Here is a 20,018-nt window from a genome sequence, read left to right as displayed (position 1 = left end):
AAACAGATCTGAGCACAATGTTCCATGCAGCTCTTCAAAAGCCTGGCGTTGAATTACGGTTCCATCACAGAGGTGTTTCCCTCTGTCCTTCATGGCACCGGTGTCCCTGCAACGGTGGCTGCTCCCCGTCCCTGTCTCTCAGTGGTGTGGTAGCTAATTATAGTCAAGTAGGCTCAACAGAGACTCAGCCTGATGGGGAAGGGCGGTTCCTTTTGTCTGTGCCTCCCGCCCCCCAATGCTCAGGGCTGACTGGGCCGTGCTTCACTTGGCCCTGGTACAGTGGGCAGAGGGAGCAGCTAAGTCCAGAGAGTGGGCTTTGGAGCCAGGTCGGCTCCTACCCAGGGTGATGTGGCGTCCTGCTTTCCCGTGTCATCTTCCATTTCTGTGGCAGTGGGTGAAACTTCCCTTGGCAGTCGCTACTCAGCACTGGGGCTCATGCGGCTCAGCTCAGCACGGTGGACCCTCTTTGGCCAACAGAAAGGCTGTCCTCTCAGGTGGCCAGCGAGGCCAAGTTTAGATGGCCACTGCCCATGGGGCCTTTGTAACTCCAGAAGGTTCTCTGCTCCCAGAAGACAGCAGCAAGAGACAGCACCCGCCCCCCAACCTCTATCCCCTCCCCTGACTATGGCTCAGGAGCCTGGACTCTGGTGAGAACTGGGCAACTTCTATCCTATTTGGGCTTTTATTGGCCTTGGATGGGGTACAATCCCAGGAAACAGCCAGAGGTAGATTTCTCAGCCTTGGGAGGCCAGCCTCCAGATGGCAGCAAATGTTTAAACCTTAGCCTGAGCTTTAGGAGAACCAGCCTGTGGCTGGAGGGATTCCCACAGAGGGCTAGGAAGGGGGAACACCTACGGTTGTAGCCACAGGAAGGTTTTGTGAGCATTCAGGAAAGAATGGAATCCCTTACTGGAAAGGTTGAGGTGAGAATGTGGAAAAGGCAAACGAAGAAAAGGTAGGGGAAGATTTAAACCCGGGCTGGCATTTGGCATTTTTAAGGACTCCTATGGGAAGGTTTTATTTTAAAATTTTTTAAAGCTTTATTTTATTATTTTATGTGTATAAGTGTTTTTGCCTGTTTGTATGGATGTGTACCACATGTGTTCCTGGTGCCCATGGGGGTCAGAAGAGGGCATCAGAACCCCATGGGTTGAGAATAACAGGTGGTTGTGAGCCACCTTGTAGGAGCTGGAAACCAAAACTAGGTCTTCCATAAGAGCAGCCAGTGCTCTTAACTGCTGAGCCACCAGCACAGAGTTTTATTTAAGCTTTAATGGGGTTTAAAAGTTAGGATAACCATCCCCTTGGGTTCTGCTGGAGCCTTGGAGATAGTGGGTACTCAAAGTGAAGTCCAGCTGCAGGACATCCAACAAGAGTAAGTTCATCACAGTGCCAGGCCAGGGAACTGCCAGGAGGTCAGATGAGCAGGCCGGAACTATGGGAAAGCTGGGACTTGTGCACACACAAGGCTGTGTCTCACTCTCAACACTCTGTCTCCGAGTCCTTCACCCCAAACTCTACAGGTAGTCACCGTGGCCTCTCAGTACCCCCACTTCTGGTTGCTCCAGGCTATCCATTCCTCTCACCCCGACTTCCTCATTCCTTCCTTATCTGTCACAGAGTTAAGGTGTCACCATTAGTGCCATTAGCTGAGTAGTCATTCTCTTTTCTGCCCACAGGGAGACTTCATGACAACAAAGACATATTTGTTACTCAGGGCCTAGGATGACTGCGTGTGACCCTCTAAAGATATCTGTGTACATGAGCGGTGAGTGATGTTTTTTAAAGGATTTATTTAATTTTTAATTGTGTGGGGGTATGTGGGGGTATGTCAGTGCAGGTGCAGGTACCCAAAGAGGACAGAAGAGGGCATTGGACTCCCTGGAGCCGGAGTTATGGGTGATTGTGAGCTATAGGACACCGGCGCTGGGAACCCAACTCAGGTTCTCTGCAGGAGGAGCATGTACTCCTAACCACTGAGCCATCTCTCCACAATCAATCTTAGTGGACTGAGACAATATCTTATCTTTCTCTAAACTCCAAAGTATTTAAAGAAGAGCCTTCCTGCCTTGTCCATCATCCTGGTCCCAGAATCGACTGGTGTTATTCTTAAGCTCCATTAGTGTGTGTGTGTGTGTGTGTGTGTGTGTGTGTGTGTGTGTGTATGTGTGTGTGTGTGTGTAGAGTGCTTCACCTGATGGGGTGAGCCACCATGGACATTAGTGTGTGTGTGTGTGTGTGTGTGTGTGTGTGTGTGTGTGTGTGTGTGTGTGTATGTGTGTGTGTGTGTAGAGTGCTCCACCTGAGCCACCACAGCAGAGCAGGATGTGGATGGACAGTGCTATACCATTCTCCAGGGATGCAGGCTACCTTCAGGAAAGACCCAAGTGATAGATACAAGGATCTCGAGCACCCCAGAAAGCACAGCAACAACATGGATCCGACACTGTGGTACTTTATAGACCATGTCTTACCTTATCCTCATATCCACAAATGTCTAACCCAGGAAGCAGGTCAGCACCGTGTTACACAGGTCTATGAAGTCTATAAATCACTACCACAACCACACAGTACTGATCCTGGAGTACTGAACACAGTCTAGATGGTGTAGGCTGAAAGAGCAGGAAAGAGAGCTAAAAATGGATTGGCCCAGGAGGCAGAGCCTGGGAAATACAGACAGCTCTCTTGTCAGACGTTGGTCTCTGGAACTGAGAGATGGGCTCCAGCCCCAGTTTGGCTATTTTTTGTTGTTGTTGTTGTTGTTACCAATGTTCTCCCTTCCTGGAATACCCATCTTATTCCTTGAATGATGGTTCTATGTTGGCAAGATCAAGTCATCAAAAGCACAACACAAAGGTGGCATCTCATTCCTGGAAGGAAGTTTCAAAGTAATGAAGGGGTACAGTACTGGGCGATGTGAGAGCCGAGAACCCAGGAGCAGGTGAAAAAAGTGCAGCCAAGGGTTAGGTTCACTCCCGCTCAAGTGTGTGGGCATCCAAGGGCCAGCTGCTGGAACTGTGCCAAATAACCACCCCCAGGGTTCCGTGCTGAACTGCTCTTGGGAGGACTTCAGACATGAGGTTGCAGGCTCCAAGGAGCAGAACCTATCCCCAACGCCCAGCCAGCACACAGGCATATATCTCTTTGGTTTTATTATTACAAATACACCACGGCTCCATCACACTCAGGGAATCTATACTCTACATGCTCTATATACCCTTTCTTTTCTACCTGGGCAGGGCCATATAGAAGCATCCAAGCCATGTGTGGATACAAGACATACTGACAGAAACAGTTCCGATCATAGCTTATAGTGATGCATTTCCCCAGCTGTACAAGAGCTTTACAGACACATGCCAGGGCTTTCCAGAATGCGCAACTGCTTGATTCACATTTGCGAGCTCCGAAGCGCTGCAGCTCCCTGTTTCAGGGCCTCTGCACAGTCAGAAAAGCCCATGCTTTGGAGACATCCTTTCTGGAAGCCCGAGTCAGGTGATCTGTGTTTTCAGTGGGTCAACGACTACGTTTAGAGGGATCAAAAGCTAAAAGGACTCGTCTCCTCCACCCCTTCCCTACCCATCCAAGGCTCAGATCTCAATACGGTGCAGCCCATGTATGTTGAAGTGTGATATTTGGTTTCAAAACATTCAATAGTCTCTTTGGCAAACTGAGAGAAACTGGCAGGGAGCTGCCGCAGCACTTTCCTCCTTGGATTTCCTGCTAATGCTTCATCCTTTCCAGTAGCCGCTGATAGACAGGAGCTAGAAATGAGAGACATGAAAACCAGTAAGATGCAGGTGTGCCACCGTCTGTCTGGTATGTCACTTGTCAGGTGTGCCACCGTCTGTCTGGTATGTCGTCACTTGTCTGGTGTGCCACCGTCTGTCTGGTATGTCACTTGTCTGGTGTGCCACCGTCTGTCTGGTATGTCACTTGTCTGGTGTGCCACTGTCTGTCTGGTATGTCACTTGTCTGGTGTGCCACCGTCTGTCTGGTATGTCGTCACTTGTCTGGTGTGCCACCGTCTGTCTGGTATGTCACTTGTCTGGTGTGCCACTGTCTGTCTGGTATGTCACTTGTCTGGTGTGCCACCGTCTGTCTGGTATGTCACTTGTCTAGTGTGCCACCGACTGTCTGGGACTCTTAGTCTTTTTGTCTTGGTGGTACTAGGGGATGAACCTAGAACCACAAGCATGGCTGGCAAATGCTCTCACCACTGAGCAATATCCATACCCTCTTTTCACTTCTCACTTTTGAGACAAGGTCTCACTAGATTGATTAGATAGCTTTGAACTCATTGTGCAGCCTATCAGTCCTCCTGCCTCAGACTACCAAGATCATGCACCATCAGGCCCAGCTTCAGAATCTCATGGACAGAAGCCATGAGGTCTGCCTCTGCCGCGTGCCGTGTTCTCCTCCTGTTCAGGTACACAGTGCAGGCTTTTGGGTTTGTGGAACTTCGTGTCTTGCTCGGTGGTTGATGCTTTGGACTTTTCTTCATCTACCAGCTTGGAATGAGATCTTCAGTGTGGGTGCCTGCCAAGCCTTGTGCAAAATTCCCAGGCTCCCTGAGCCCAGAGCCATGTCCACATGGACTGGCTGTGACCCCACTATCTTCATGTTACAAAGAAGGAAACTGAATTTTCTCTCTGTTCCTAGTTGACCCCGCTACTCTGACCCTGAGGACCAGGCTTCTTTTACAGCACATGATAACAGGTGGCAGGTTGGCTCTGCTGGGGACTGATGGGCTCACTAGCCCAGATGGGACAGTGTCCCCTTTTCCCCTTCACATCCTCCAGCGGCAGGATGTGAGCCACTGGCAAGAGAGGGGGCCAGCAAAAGGCATCATCTATAAAGATAAGTCTTATAAAATATATAGATTTATGATAATTCAGACTGAGCTAAAAGATGAGAAATCCTAGTCATTGGCCAAGCAGCTTTGAACCTAATACAAGTCTCTCTGTGCATTAATTGAGGCCCTAACTTGGGCGGGCGGCTGGCGTAGAGCACACACGTGGCAGTGGGGCTCGGTGGCTTTTGGCGGAAAGATTTATCGTAACAGGACAGCAAACCCAGACACTTACCGAGCCGCACAGACCTCTGGGCAGACTGAAAGAAAAAACAAACAAACGCAGGTCAGGTTATTTTTTTCATTCATCTTTTCCTTTCCTTCCCTCTGTCTCTATCTTTCCTTCCCTGTCCACTCCCCATCCTTCCTTCTTTCATTTGTCTTCTTTTGAGACAAGGGTCTCACTATGTAGCCCTGGCTGGTCTGGAATTTGTGGCAATCCTCCAGAGAGGTACTGCAGCCATACATGCCTGCCGAAAGCGCCAGGTTCCTGGTACATATTGTCACTGAACCTGCATATGGAGGACTTTGCACTTTGCCATCTCCACTTAAAAAAAGAAAACAAAAAAACGCTGAGGTGGGGGAGAGAAAGGGGAAAGTGGAACCCACGGGCCCCGAAGAGCCTCCTCAGTTAGCCCAGTGGCCCTTGGCTGGACAAGCCCTCTTTTAATCAGGGTGTTATATAGAGGATAGATATTCCTGGGAGACCTCAAGGTAGGCTTTTCCACTGATACCAAAGCTTAGGGTTGCGGGGGGGGGGGGTGTCAGCTGGAGCATCTCCCAAGAGTAAGAGTTCAGAGCTCTTGTGGAGGAGATCTCTGTTCAAAAGTGGAGGGACACATTAGCCCTTCAGCCTCCAGGGTCAGGACTCCAGCCTCCAGGGTCGGGACTCTAGCCTGAAGCCTCTTCTCTTGAAAGCAGAGCTCTAGTAACATACTAACCATTAACGTGCTAAATCTGACTCGGAGAAACCCTCACCATGCCCTAAGCTGGCCGGGACCCTCAAGGAAGCTCAGGAAGAGAGAGATTCTGGAGTAGGCAGGCAGAGCTGAGGCCAGGGAGAGCAGCTCCACACACACTGCAGGGGCCACACACTGCAGAGGACAGGTGAGCCTCTGAAAATGGAAGACTAATTCTGAGGCTGGGCAGCCAGGCTGCTACAGCAGGAACTCAGGGAGTGCTGCCTCCATTGGCAGGGTGGATCCCAAGGCTGCTCTACCCAGCCACGGCTGACTAGTGGGAGAACACGTACTCTGGAAAATGCTGAAGCCTGTTTGAAGATTTCAAGGGCAGAGTCCGCCAGCTCATCTCCCCGTTCTTGTGGTCGGTTGGCTAGAAAGGAAAGAAAACCCACTGTCTGCTACCAGCACTTCATTGGACACACAGCTGGCCCTGTCGGCTACCACTGTCCCCATGTAAACACATAGCCAGACCTTGTCTGCCACTCGTGTTCCCATATAAATATACAACAAAACCCTGTCTGCCAGCAGTGTCCCCATGCACACACACAGCTGAGCCCTGTCTGCCACCAGTATCCACATGTAAACACATAGGCAGGTCCTGTCTGCCACCAGTGTCCCCATGTAAACACAGCCTGGCCTTCTCTGTGTGTCCTCATACACATACACATACATATCTGGGCCTCGTCTGCCACCAGCATCCTTGTAAATATATAAGCTGGGAAATGTCAAAGTTGGAGTGAGGCAGCAGGCAACTCACTAAAAAGTATGCCCCCAAGTTCTGTACCTCGAACCTGTGGCTCCTGACTCACTTTTCAGTCAGCCACAGGGAGGCCATACTCTTGGGCACCATTAAGTTAGGACCACAGATTAGGGCCTCACCTGGCGGTTGCAGAACACTGTTGATGGCATAGACCACACCATTTGTGGCCATGATGTCAGTTTCTGCAACAGGTTCCTTATTGACGCTCACTACGTTGTTTTTCTAATAGAAGAGACAACAGTTGTTAAGCGTGGAGCCTGCTGGCTTCGTTTGTTCACCACGAACCTGCTGACCCCACACCCATTCTGTGCATGGGTGACAGGGCTTCTCTGGTGAGTGGCAGCCCTTGTCCTCTGCAGACTTCCACTGCCTTATGTAGGCTCAGTGCAATCAGAAGGCTGCTTGCCCTCACCCGGGGGGCAAGGAGGGAGCCTGTCTCGTAACAGGAATAAAGCTTGAGGAACCTTGGCAGATTCCATGGCCAGCAAGGGTGACCCAGGTGGAGGGACAAACATGCCAGGCGGATAGACCTTAAATGACAAGTTTTATTAGAAAGGGGAGGGAAGGGGAAGGGGGAAGGAAAGAGAAAAGAGGTGAAGAGACACAGAGGCAGAGAGAGGGCAGAAGAGAAGAGGGAGACAGGAAGAGTCCTGTCTGCCCCAGGGGAACAGCAGGACTGAGAGAGGGAGAGAGAGAGAGAGAGAGAGAGAGAGAGAGAGAGAGAGAGAGGGAAACAGAAAGAGAGCATAAGTGGGCGGGGTCTGTCTTTTAAAGGGGTCCTTTGCACCTGCGTGCAGACTAGTACTTATGGAACCCTGGGCTGACCAGAGCACTGCCTGAGTGCATTCTGCCAGGTGACAGGGGCAGGCCAGAAAAATGCCTGAATCCTTACAGTAGACATGTCTGAAAGGCCATAGAGCCTCTTGAAGCTACATGGGTGGGAAGGGTCCCTTCAAGGTGAACGCTTTCTTGAACAGTCCATGTGCCTGTGACAGACAGGATCCTGACACATGAAACTTAGCCCCCAGAGACCATGAGTGGCCTTAAGTTAAGCAGATCTCTCCTAGGCTTCCTTCCGCATCCTCCTCATGCCCTCCAAGGAACTGGTGAGTAAGAGACAACAAAGATCCAGAGAAAGGAGCAGAGAGGCACCAGCTTCTCTCCACAGGGACAGCTTCTGCTGAGTCAGGATGGCTACGTTCTTTTTCCAAGGTAGAAACATTCTGAACATAGCTCCAAAACTGAGTGGTGCTATAACACATAGCAAGAGATGGTTCCCAGAGCAGTGTCAGGATGGAAGGGCCTCTTAGGACACCAGTCATGGGACAGCTCCGTGAGTGCCTGGCTTTGGGCACTGGACTGGGGAGGGAGATAGGGACTGACCTCTCAAGATGAGCAACTAACTACTTCCCATTTTCTAAAAGGGCTTCTTCACAGTGCACATCAGATGCCCTATTGACCTGAATACCTGGAAGTTCTTATTCACATCTAACTGTACTCTTTCTTGTTGCCCCTAAGGGCTTCTTCTCTTTTCTCTCTTTCTTTGGACAAAACACCCTGGAAGGTTCAGTTAGCATCTTAAAAGTTGTGTGCATGGTGAGGAGTGCCCTACAGACTTCACAGCAGCACACAGCCCGTCTTCCCCTGACACACTCACCGAGCTGACTTCTAGCTTGTCGCCTTGGAGAGACTTCAGCCTCACCAGGGCCCCAATGCCTCCGCTAACCAGGATTTCGTCGCCAATGTGGTATTTCAGGATGCTGGTGAGTTCCTTGGCATTTGCTGGAAAATTGTGGAAGGGAGACACTGTTAGGGACAGGGGTGGTGGTGACTGGTGAGGCTGATAGACGGGAGAGGATAGCGGTGGTTTCTCCTGCACAGGACAACTCTCTGAACAAGCAGAAGTGCATACAGAATACACACTGTGTGCACAGTCCATAACGAACTATCCGCCTAATGGGCAGTGGTCAGCAGCCAGCCATGGCTGTGACCTGGCCCTGTAGCCAGCAGGCGTCTGGGTTAGGCAGGGTTCCATGGCAGCTGAGGAGTTAATCTATACTCCTCTACGTGTGTGACTCATGTTTCCATGAGCTAAATATTTGCCTGGAAAGCCAGGGACCTTTCCAGCGCCGGCATCTGGGATGCTTCATCACTGACATGGCTCCTGCTGACTATAACACAGTAGTGAAATATTTACACATTATGCCCTCAAGGGCAGTTTCTGCTGGAGATGGCCGTTTCCTGGAGGGAGAGCTTGAAAGATTGAGCAGCTGTGCTTGGGGGAGCCATGGAACCGATGAGGTCAGGGCGGAGGCAGTTGTTCCCTCCACAGCATCCTTCCTCCTTCACACATCACGTCAGTTGCTCTGCCAACTGGGACAGGCATCTGATGTCTTTCCCAAGTTACATGAGAGGCAGCACCTAAATCTGCCAGCTACCCCCTGGTCTCTGAGCCTCCCATAGACAGACAGCCAATGGTTTATTTCGCCAGCGCTTATGGGTAGCTGTTCCCAGGACCATGAAACCCAGAGGAAAATTTCAAACTTTCTAGAGAGTTCATTTGGTTATCAACACATTTCTGTAGTGCTAGGGGATAAAGCCACCTATGAGGGACCCCCAAACATCTACACTGAAGTAGGTAAGAGTTCCCCTCCCACAAATATGTGGCCCAGAGGTGCAAAGTCAAGCCACTCCCCTGGAGTCAGGGCCTCCTGTTCGTGTCCGGGACATGTCCCAGGGCCACTCTTCCTCTCCCAGATGTCATTTGCTCTACCCATAGGACTTGAGGGTTATTGAGGAAACTTTTCCCACACCTCTCCTCGACTCTCACACAGCTGAACATGAGGGAATTTGAACAGGCACAGGCCACCCGGAGAGTATTCCAGTCTTACAGGGCTGAGAGAGGACGGGACATTTATGTTCAGACAACTTCTCCTCTCTTTCCGGGAACCTGCGTCAGCACTACAGACACAGGCATTTGCTTGGCAATGAAGAAAATTAAACAGGACACAAACTTAGCTCCTTGCTAACCGCAACCTGAGCCTTCCACTCTGCCGCAGGATGGAAGGCATAAGCAACACCTGTTCCGAGGCTGCCTAAGTTGCTTTCTCCTCGCCCTTTTCTTCCTCCTCTGGCTCACCTGGCTGGGGGGGGGGATGCATCAGAGGTAAAGCCCATCACCCCATCCCATCGCACTGTCATCACCACTATTAATGAAACATGTGTGGCTTGTCCTGTGTGCCACACTCATAGTGAGTCAGGGGCTGTTGCCAACCTCATTTTTCTAAAGGGGAAACTGAGGCTCAGCGAGGTCCAGTGGCACCCCAGAGCTCACCCACATTCTTAGTTGTCTTTTTGTTTTTTATCTCTGAGGTCATTAAATGCAGATCAGTGGGTTTATTATCTCAGATCCCCGGTGGAAAGCTCACCTCAGTGATTCATTTCTTTTTGCTTGGCACTGTGACCAAGAAAACTGAGTGCATCACCTCCGTTCTACAGCTACCTGAAAGTCAACTGGCCCAAGGGAGAGAAGGAAGAGTGGGACACTCAGGGCCCCCTTTGCCATGTCCCTGTCGTAACTGTTTTCTGGGTCCTTTTTCTTGAGTCTCCCTGGTTCCTGCCCTCAGCCCATCCCACCCCAGTTTCCACTGTTGTCACTGTTTGCTGGCCCCTTAATCCTGCCCACAAGTCTACAATACCCTCATCGCCAGGTCCCTTTGCAGTGTGTCACTCATGTCCAGTTATAGCCCAGATGGACCGATACTTCAGAGAATCGGGGATATCTGCTTAAATTGCTCTTACCCAAGAGTTTGTTCAGCTCTTCCAGGGGCATGGCTTGAAAAGCTTCATTTGTGGGAGCAAAAACAGTGTAGGCCCCTTCCCGGTTGAGGGTCTCCATTAGTCCTGCAGACTGGATGGCGGCTACCAGCATGCTGTAGACAGACAGAGAAAACGAGTTTGCTTTTTGTGCCCTCTCCATGCAGGAGGAGAGATTGCTGTACTCTATGTCTCTTCACTTAGAACGAATGTCATACACAGGGCAGATGGCCAGAGGGAAGGAAGGGAGGAGAAAGGGGAGAACTCCTGTGGCTGATCCAGAGCCTGGCTGAGTCAGTGTGTGCTGAGTGTGACCCTGGGGAGCCAGCACCCAGTCTCCCAGTCCTGGGGAGGTGGCTGAAGTCATTACCGGGGAAACCCTTGCCTTGACAGCACTCACTGGAGAACTAGCAAGTTGGAAACAGAGGGATCAAGGCGAGAAAGCAAAGTGACATGATGGCTTCCGCTGCCTATAAATAAAATGCAGAAAGAGGAAGATGGGACAGGTCCTTAAAGCCCGTGCTCTTAGCTCACTGGGGACTTCCTGGTGTGAGAGAGAGCCTTGCGTAGTAATAAAAATGCCCCTCCATTACAATGGGTATGAAGGCCCGGCGTTGGTGGCACACGCCTTTAATCCCAGCACTCGGGAGACAGAGGCAGGCGGATCTCTGTGAGTTCGAGGCCAGCCTGGTCTACAGAGCGAGTTCCAGGACAACCCCCAAAGCAATAGTGAGAAACCCTGTCTCGAAAAACAAAACAAACAAAAACAACGGATGTGAAGATCACAATGCTAGCAGAAGCCCTGCTTCCCATCCTAAGGCTTCAAGGAGGCCCTCATCCTCTTCACACCCCCAACCAAGAATGATAATGTCGGTTTGTCACTAGCATTAGGTCAACCCCTGGGAAGTAGGATAGAAGAGCCGAGGTCCAGCATGACCACCTGGCAGAAGCGTGACCCTAGGATGAGACGGGTTACCTAAAACGATTGTCCCCCTTCAGGACATCCATAACGGTCCCCATTGGGGGAGTCAGCATCCGGTCCATGGTGAACAGGGTCCCATACCGTCCTCTCTTGTCATGGGCAGCAATGCAGCTGTTTTCAATGCAGAGACTCTGCACAGAAGAGGGAGAGAGATGGGGAAATGGGTTCCTCCTTCAGCAGGGGCCACCAGGTTGTTCATAGCCAGCAGCAATGGGATCACCCACAGAAGTGTTCCTCAAGGAAGGGTGGGCACAGGGGTTCTGATAAAATTACACAGGGACTCCATGGCAGTGTCAGTCTCACAAGAGGCCCACTGACAAAGGTCAAATGGACAGACTAGAGGTAGCTGACTGGTTGACTTAACCAGTGATGATTTCATGACTGGTTAATTTCACTGGTCACTGAGCCTCATTGGTCAAATGGTCCTGTTTGGTCACAGGCCAGGAGCAATTTGTGCTGTCCTTTCTATTTGATATGGGAAGGTCTTGTATCAAAGAGGGCTGAGCTTCATAGGGCTTCTCTTCACACAAGGCTGGGAGGACCCAGAGTCCCCCTTCCCCTCCCCCTCATCCATCCTGTTGAATCCCAGGTAGCCCCAGTGCTCAGCAATTCAGTTAGGACTGAGCCCTATTCTCCAATCCTGCAGGGAAGGGAGTGTTGTCTGGCATCAAGTACTTTTCAGAAAAACTGAAAAACTGCTTCCCCTTTATTAGAAGCCAGTTCTTACATAAGTTCCTGGCTATTGAGGACAAAAAAAAAAAAAAAAGAAAGAAAAAAAATTCGTAGAGCTGAAGCCAAAGAATGGGTGTGAATTAGGACCTAGAACTTACATTTCGATAAACAAAAACTCTCAATTTTTTGCCTCCCAATGTATCAAGTGTCTGTCCATGGTACAAATACTTGGATGCCAGCTGTTCTTTGACCATATGGTTCAGAAGCAAAGTCTTCATTTGGTCATCGATGTGAGGGACACCATCTGCAAGCAAAGGGGTGGACATATCCAGAGGGTCAGGCTCCTGAGATAAAGTGGATGTCGAGATACACACAGTGGAAAGCCCATCCTCCCTTGGCTTGGAAATGGAGACGGAAAGCAAGGGTGGCCAAAATTCCTTAACATTTGACATCTGTTTTTTTTTTTTTGTTTTTGTTTTTGTTTTTTTTTAAACTAGGTGTAGATATGGAGGGTGTTTGTACTTCTGCCCTCAGTGGGAGGAGAGCGCTATCCCCCATGATGGCGCTCAGCTGACCTCTGCCCGTATACACCAGTGTTGACCCTGCAAACAAAAAGCTGAAGCCTACTCCACTCTCCTGGAAGACACAAAATATTGAGTTCTGAGGAAGAGAATCCCCGTGCATTTTTGGCTGTTTCAGATAAACAATGGGTAGTCCAAAGTTTCTGATGGAGTCACATCTGCTTTGGACTATGGTGGGTGAAAGGTTCCAAGGCCGTTGTAAATCAGGGCAGTGCTGTAGGGATGGGGCAGCCGTCCCAGAGACAACAGAGCAGCAGAGTGTGTTCCCCGTGTTACCTTTGAACACAGAATTCAGAGGGGCCAGGAAGGTCAAGTGTTCTTTTCCAGAGAGATGCGTGCTGAGGCCAGCTTGTCTGAGGAGGTCAATGGCTGTGGAGACGTCAGATTCTGCAGCCAGCTCAAGAAGTGTCTTGGCTACAAGAAGGAGAAATGGAGTTCAGAGGGTAATGGGCCATGTGCATAAGGCATGGCCCACCCCAGATGGGACAGATATTAGCAGGAACTGCGTCTCGTGAGTCACCAGTCCTCTGAACACAGTGAGACCCAGCATGCTTGTGTCATCAGAAAACCTAGCTTGCAGGGAGGTAAGAGACATTTGGCAGCAGGAAGAACTGTCCCAGGCCCCAGGGTGGCTTGGCCAGGGCCTGCTTGACCACAGGGAGGAGGCTGCGTGGCCAGTGAGGCTGCCTCTGAAGATACTCCCTTAGAAAAAACCTCTCTCCTTTCTGAATGGAAACCAAAGTCTATCCAGTCATCTTCCCTGGGCCAGTGGCCTTGGGTTCTCTAAGGACAGAAAATGCTGTGATGCCAGAAAATGGCCTTTTGAGCCCAACCACGGGATGTAGACCAGAAAGAGCTCTAAGATGGTCTCATTCCTTCCTTAGGTGCCCTACCATGTCCCTGATGGCTGAGGACAGTGCCTGGTCCTCTGCACCTGAGGTTCACAATAGGTACAGGGCTGTGTACTATATTAAGGGCAGGAAGTGGCCCAAAAGATTGCTGGCCCTGTCACCCGAGGTATTATAAGAGGAGGAAGCTGGGCAGGACAGAGGCCCCTGAGGTCCACCTACCCGAATCTGGGATGAGCAGCTCATCAATGAAGTGGATGACACCGTTGGTGGCCAGGATGTCCTTGTTGGAGATGACAGCCTTCCCGTTGATGGTGAGCATGTCCCCACTGCAACCCACCTCCAGTGTGGTGCCTTCCAGGGTCTCCATGGACAGTCCGGCGACAATGGCCTCTGCACACATGGCTGACTTCAGGATGTGGTTGTTCAGCAGATCTGTGGCAAAACAGGACACAGTTCTAAAGCCTGTTGTGGCTGAGGACTTTGCTGGAGTACCACAGGGACCACATCCCCGTCTCTTGTCTACTGCTATCTAAAACCACTGGGACTCTGTGGGCAGACTGCCTGGGTTTGAATCCCCTGACTGGCAATCAGCTAACTGTGGGACCCTAGGCCAGCCCCTTGGCCTCCTTCAGTCTCATCTTCCTTATGAGTAAGCAGATGAGATCAGCCTTGTCTCCTGGACCCGAAGTGCAACAAAGAAACACCAGCCATCAGCTTATGAGCACTGGGCTTCCTAATGTGCGGGGGGAAAGGGGGAACCTCCAACAGGCCCACCATGGGTCTTTTGAGCCTTAGGCCTTTATAAGACACAGAATGAGGCAGGGCGTGGTGAAAACTGCCCCCAAGGATAGCTGTGAATTATCCGTATGTCTTGCTTTCTGGGCTCTGTTCATCTTACCCCAAGGTACTAGTGGCCAGGATCTGCGTTAGGGATGTCTGCACCAGTTGCTCACACATGTTTAGGTGCCACTTTGGAGGCATGTGTGGGGGCAGTCAAACGCCGAAGCCTCCGTGCCTACACCTCTAACAGGCTGCCAGTCATTCATTCATGACACTGCAGAGGAAGCAGCAGGGACCAGTCAAGGGCATGCCTCCCCAAGTCCACAGGTTCCCAGTCACTGCTCTCCAATGTCACCAGGGACCTTTGTCTCAGCTTCACCACGAGGGTGAGTTTCCATTTATCCTTGAGTGTGGGAACAAAAACTGCCCTGTCACAGTGAGGAGGAAGCTCTGAGACCAACAGAGGCACCAGGTTGCTGGAAAAAGATTCTGAGAGCCAGTACTGACCCTACTCAGTCAGCAGAGAAGGGACAAGCACGGTGGTATGCCTGTAATCCCATCACTCAGAAGCAAGACTGCCTTGACTTTGAGGCTAGCCTAGGCTGCATAGTAAGCCCTGTCTTCAAATGACAAGAAGACCCCAGAGGAATGAGGCCTCTGAGGGACCCTGCTTCTTAGAGAAGTAGACTGCACTCCTGGGGTGAATTTGGGGCCACTCAAGGGTGAGAAGGATAGAACCAGAAGTCAGGCTTCAAACGAGATATGCCAGCCCAGGCTGCCTCCTGCCTGTCTGCCAACCACAAAGCAAAGGCACTGTGGATGTAGATCCCAAGTCTGCCTTCAAGTCTGCAGCTACAGCAGCAGAGGGCAGGCCCCTGATTTGAGCCAACTGATTATTGCACAGAAGAAGCAGGTAAACAAAAGGCCTCTACCTGGAGTCTATAATGAGTTCTAATATCGACGAATATAAAAATGTGCTCTGCACAAAAGATCCGTTAATGCATGCTATATTAGATGACAAATGTCCCCCGCCCCAAGGCCTGTATGTCAAAGGCTTGGCCCCCAGGGTGGTGCTATTGGGGGGTGGTAACAGCTTTAAAAGGTAGGGCTACTGTGAGGGCTTTTGGTCACTTAGTATACACAACCCCAAAGCCACAGGTGTGAAAGCCACGGGGGTCACGTGATCATGAAATAACACATCTAAGACTGTGAGCCAAAGGGAATCTTTGCTCTTTGCAATCTGGTTATTTCAGGTGTATGTGTGGAGATGCAGCCACACCTCTCCCAGGGAGTCTCCTAGCCCTGGAGGCTATGGATCCCAACCCCTCCCTCCCTCACTGCATTTACCAGACCATATCTCAACAGCCTGTTTTGAAGCCCTCTGCCCACCAGCTTTTAACTCCCTTGAAGGCACACTTTGGACTGTATTCACTGTGGAGCCCCAGTTCTCAGCCCGGAACAGATATTTTAAAAGGACAACTCTCATCTAGGCATGGCTTCCATCTGTGCTCTGAAGTGTCCTGTTCTCCTGTCCTGTCCTGTCCTCCTGTCCTGTCCTGCCCTCCTGTCCTGTCTTCCCGCGCCAGTCCTAACGAGTTTAAATTTACAGGGTGTCTGTAAAGCACTAGGCATCTTGCATGGTACACTGCCAAGGTTGGTTTAAACGAAGCCATGCCTAGTGAAGCTTAGGAGGAAGAATGTGCACTTTACGGGGTCTAGAGGTTCACTGGGCAGCTTAGTGTGAGTGAACCCTCAGAAGTCTGAAAATTAAAAGGGGTCAGGTGAGGTTAGAGTGGGACCACTCCTAATCTACCTTCCAGGCCTAACTGAGGAGCTGAAAGATGGAACCAGCAATGGAAACCAACTGACTACTACTGATTCCTAACTATGAATTTTTGGTTACCCATGAAGTCTCTGGCCAGACATAGGAAGACATGAAAGGTCAGTAAGATGATTCCAGTTGAAGGATGCCACCACCAGACATGGCCACTGGGAAGAACACAAGCCAGGGTTGTGGTGGACATTCTGAAATTTGTGGCATTAGCATAGGTCAGGGCTCCTGTGGGCTGCTCCAAGGAAGCAGCAACATGAGCCGAGGGTGCTCACCTCTCAGGGCCTCTGGGTCACCCAGGATCCGGTTCAGGGTCTCAGCAGGGATCTTCTCGAAGGCCTCATTGGTCGGGGCTAAGAATGTGAACTGGCCATCACCTTCCAGCAGGGTATTGAGCCCTGATGCAGCCACAGCAGCCTGTGTGGGGAAGGAGAAATGTTTCCTAGGCTCACCTGGCAAGATGCACACACCCTGGCTATGCCTTCCCTGGGGACTCCAGACTCTTAGAGAAGTCCCAAGTGAGAGAGAAGCTCTCTCTGGCTGAAGTTCTGTCTTAGCAGGGTCTCCACAGGGCTGGGCCGGTGCTCCAGCCACATTGGCCATTTTCCAGGTGGTGATGGACTTCACTCCATGCCAACTTTATCCAGTAGTTCCCTTCACCTCTCCCTCCCTCCCTCTCTCTCTCCCTCCCTCCCTCTCTCTTCCTCTCTCTCCCTCCCCTCTCTCTCCCTCTCTCTCCTTCCCTCTCTCTCCCTCTCTCTCTTTTCCTCTCTCTCTCCCCCACTCTCTCTCTGCTACTTGGATTTCTATTCCTTCAAACCTTGACCACAATGTCATTCCTTGGCACAGGTCCCCTGAAGAAAGTGAGCCTGCTCGACATGTCTCCCAACTGTCACCCCACAATTAATTGTGATCCTGAATGAGTGATTATGGAGTGTAAAGATCACATAACTCGGGGTTACACAGCATCTAGAACAATTTCCTAACAGCCAGAGATGCTCCCCCATAGAGAGCCTTCCCTGGTCTGTAAGGCCTTCAGTATCTTCAGACCACAGGCTTCCTATAGGCTTCCTTAGAGCAGGGAGCGGTGCTTCTGCAGTGAGGCTGAGCAGCCTGGGCTGTTCTCACTTTTCAGGCCTCTCTATTCAAAGCATTTCTTCCCAAGAAGCCTTCCCTGGCCATCCCTCCCTCCAGGGCTACACTGCGAATCCCAGCAGTATAGGGAAGCTACTCAGTAGGACTCTTGTGCTGATAATGAAAGAGTGTGCTATCAACTTTGGGGTAACAATCCCTTGAAGACCCAGAAGAAAGGCAGGGAGAAGCCCTCAGAGAGCCCTGCTCCCCCCCATACCACAGCCAGCCAAGAGCTCTCCCCAAACACCAAGGCCTCTCTGTGTTTATGCTGGTGTGTATTTTCTCTCTCTGTGTTCATGCTGGTGTGTGTTTGTCTCTGTGTTGGAGATCTCCAGGGAGGGGCTGCCCCACTCCCACTCGTGTACTCTGTGGTTAGGAAGTTCTCCTTGAATCAGGCAAAACCCCTGACATGGCAGCCTGCGCTCACTTCCTCACGTGTGGCCAATGCCAACCGGAAACCGTTTGCCTTTCCAATTGTTCATACTCCTTCAGTCAGAGCTGTCAGCAGCCAGCTCAGGAGTCAGGATTATCCTCCTGAATCACACTGGCAGCCTCTCTGCAATGTCTGTGCCCTAGGAGACATGGGTCTGAGGCCCCAGGCTGGGGACATCCGGTCTAGAAGCACATGCCAGCTGACTTGTAATTGTGCCCTGTGTAGGGGGAGCATCAGGAATGAGGGCCCCACCCTCCGGGGCACAGAGAACTCTGCTACTGTAACTGAGCACTGGATCATCCACAAGAGACAAAGAAAGGGAAGCTTTACAACAGGGGCATTTCTGGGAGTAGGTCAAGCTCAGTGCTCAGTAGTGTCTTCTCCATGTCACCACACTTGGGACATCATCAGGCCCTCCTGCAGAAGACACCCGGCCAGGCCCCTTTGGGGAGGACAGTTGTCCCCAGCCTGGGCCTCTACTCAAAGCAGCAGTCCCTTACCCGAAGGGTCTCAAAGGTGTCTTCAATCTCAATGATCTGCTGAATATTGTTGGTCACAGTGGAAATGACCTTATCAATGAGGTGCACCACGCCGTTGGTCGCATGGTGGTCAGCTTTCAGCAGCCGGGCACAGTTAACTGTTACAATCTGCTCAGAGAAGAACAAGGATGAGTCACACAAGAGGTTCCAGGAAGAGCAAACAGCAGGTCCCCGGCGAGGAGCAGAATGTGAAGCAGGAGGGTCTGTAGAGAAGACCTGGGAGCAAGGCTTGCCTCAGCTTATCAGTCCCAGGACGGAACCCTCGGAGGAAACACCCGACTTGGGCCAGAGGTGGGTTTGGGATGGACAGAGGACAGTGCTGAGTAACTGGGAGTGTCCCTACCCCGTTGGGATAGTGATGGATCTGGATGTTGGAGTTCTGGTACATGGAGGTGAGGGCCATGCCATGCTTCAGCTCATCGGTCAGGACCCGCCGGTCCACCATATGGTAGCGGAGGGCATTGAGCAGTTCGATGTTGACATTGCTTACCAGGGAGTCCAGCACTTCCTAGAAGGAAAGGGTAGGGCAGTTAAGAGGCAGCAGCCCTCTAAGGGAAAGGCCCCTCTCCAAGTGGATCTAGACTCCTCTTCTGCCAAGCGCCCCTCCTTTAATGAGCACCAGAGGGAGGATGGGGCCACTGGAAGGCACCCAGGGAGCCCTGCTTTAACTTTCCCTTAGGGAAAGGATGTCGGACACAGCAGGAGAATCCCACTGTGTGCCCAGGTCTCAGGAGAAAGGTGGTTCCAGGACGAGTGCCCTGGGCAGGAGGCTCCTCTCACCGCAGGCAAGAAAGCCCAGGCCTCATTGCTAGGGGCAAAGATGGTGAAGCTGCCTGGTCCCTCCATTTCAGGCCTCAGCTTTTCCGTGCGGTCTGTGTACAGCTGCGTGGTGGTTGATCCAACAACTCCCAGGGTCTCGTAAAGGTTAGAGAGTGGAAGAGCTGCAGAGGCAGAGGACAGAGGGGCGGGTGTGAGTCTGTCCTAGACAGTCATCTGCCCTTGCTTCTTTGTCAGAAAGGACAGTGGGCACAACTGCCAGGAGAAGGGAGGGGGAAGTGGGTGGGAAACCCCAGACATCTGCTGATAGAGGTGCTTAAAACTCTCTGGTTTCCCAGAACCAGTCAGTAAGTCAAATGCCTCCCTGTGTGGACAGGCCTAATGGGTAGTTTCTAATTGTTTTCAGCCCAGCAGAGCAAAGCTTCTGCTCCTATGCATTTAAATAAAGCAGGGAGGAAACTCCAAACAGGTCTTACAGATTTCCCTATCTATTGCCACTTGCTCACTAACAGATTTGCTAGAGCGACAGGACTGTAAATCTTCCAGGTCTTTGGTGTGTTTTTCAGGAACTATCTGCGGTTGAGAAGGGCCCTCTTAGATGGCAACTGGAATGTCTATTTATTCACTTTCTAAGACAGACTCACTATGTAGCCCCAGGCTGGCCTTCAGCTCACGTTGATTCTCCTGCTTCAGTTTCCTGAGAGCTGGGATAACAGAGGTCTGCTCATACACAGACTAATGTCCATATTTAAATAATCTGATATTCTTTCCCAGAGTTAAGTCGCCCCCCCCCCCCGCAGGCCAACATCCTTATCCCATTTTATTTCTTCAACTAGCCTTCTCGGGTGAGTCAGCAGTGCCATGACCCTGGCTACACCAACTATATCATCATGATCTTGACACTAAATCAAATTGCTTTCTCTTTTAAATTTCTGTTCATAGCCTAATCTTAAAACTATCTTGAATTTCAAGCTAAAACAAAATACAAATCCTACATAATTGCTGTGTGGCACTAAATGTTCTCATAAAATTCACAGGTTTTGTGCCATCT

General features: G+C 51.0%; 1 protein-coding gene across 1 annotated transcript in view; it reads right to left on the bottom strand.

Moving 5' to 3' along the window:
- Nucleotides 1–3,720: 3,720 nt before the first annotated feature.
- Tgfbi (transforming growth factor beta induced) overlaps nt 3,721–20,018 on the bottom strand; it is a 30,319-nt gene continuing 14,021 nt past the window's right edge. Inside the window, exons 4-17 of the mRNA XM_027409740.2 lie at nt 18,971–19,131; nt 18,534–18,698; nt 18,152–18,298; nt 16,360–16,501; nt 13,693–13,905; nt 12,899–13,036; nt 12,200–12,345; nt 11,364–11,500; nt 10,373–10,503; nt 8,229–8,353; nt 6,691–6,793; nt 6,102–6,181; nt 5,085–5,109; nt 3,721–3,761 (exon numbers count right to left, since the gene is read on the bottom strand). Of these exons, the coding sequence (XP_027265541.1) occupies nt 3,721–3,761; nt 5,085–5,109; nt 6,102–6,181; nt 6,691–6,793; nt 8,229–8,353; nt 10,373–10,503; nt 11,364–11,500; nt 12,200–12,345; nt 12,899–13,036; nt 13,693–13,905; nt 16,360–16,501; nt 18,152–18,298; nt 18,534–18,698; nt 18,971–19,131 (1,754 nt within the window). The remainder of the gene's footprint in view (nt 3,762–5,084; nt 5,110–6,101; nt 6,182–6,690; nt 6,794–8,228; nt 8,354–10,372; nt 10,504–11,363; nt 11,501–12,199; nt 12,346–12,898; nt 13,037–13,692; nt 13,906–16,359; nt 16,502–18,151; nt 18,299–18,533; nt 18,699–18,970; nt 19,132–20,018) is intronic.

This window comes from Cricetulus griseus, chromosome 3 (genome assembly GCF_003668045.3).
Source record: "Cricetulus griseus strain 17A/GY chromosome 3, alternate assembly CriGri-PICRH-1.0, whole genome shotgun sequence".
Classification (NCBI taxonomy): domain Eukaryota; kingdom Metazoa; phylum Chordata; class Mammalia; order Rodentia; family Cricetidae; genus Cricetulus; species Cricetulus griseus.
The sequence above is the reverse complement of the archived record's forward strand: the minus strand, read 5'-3'. Positions and strand labels throughout refer to the sequence as shown.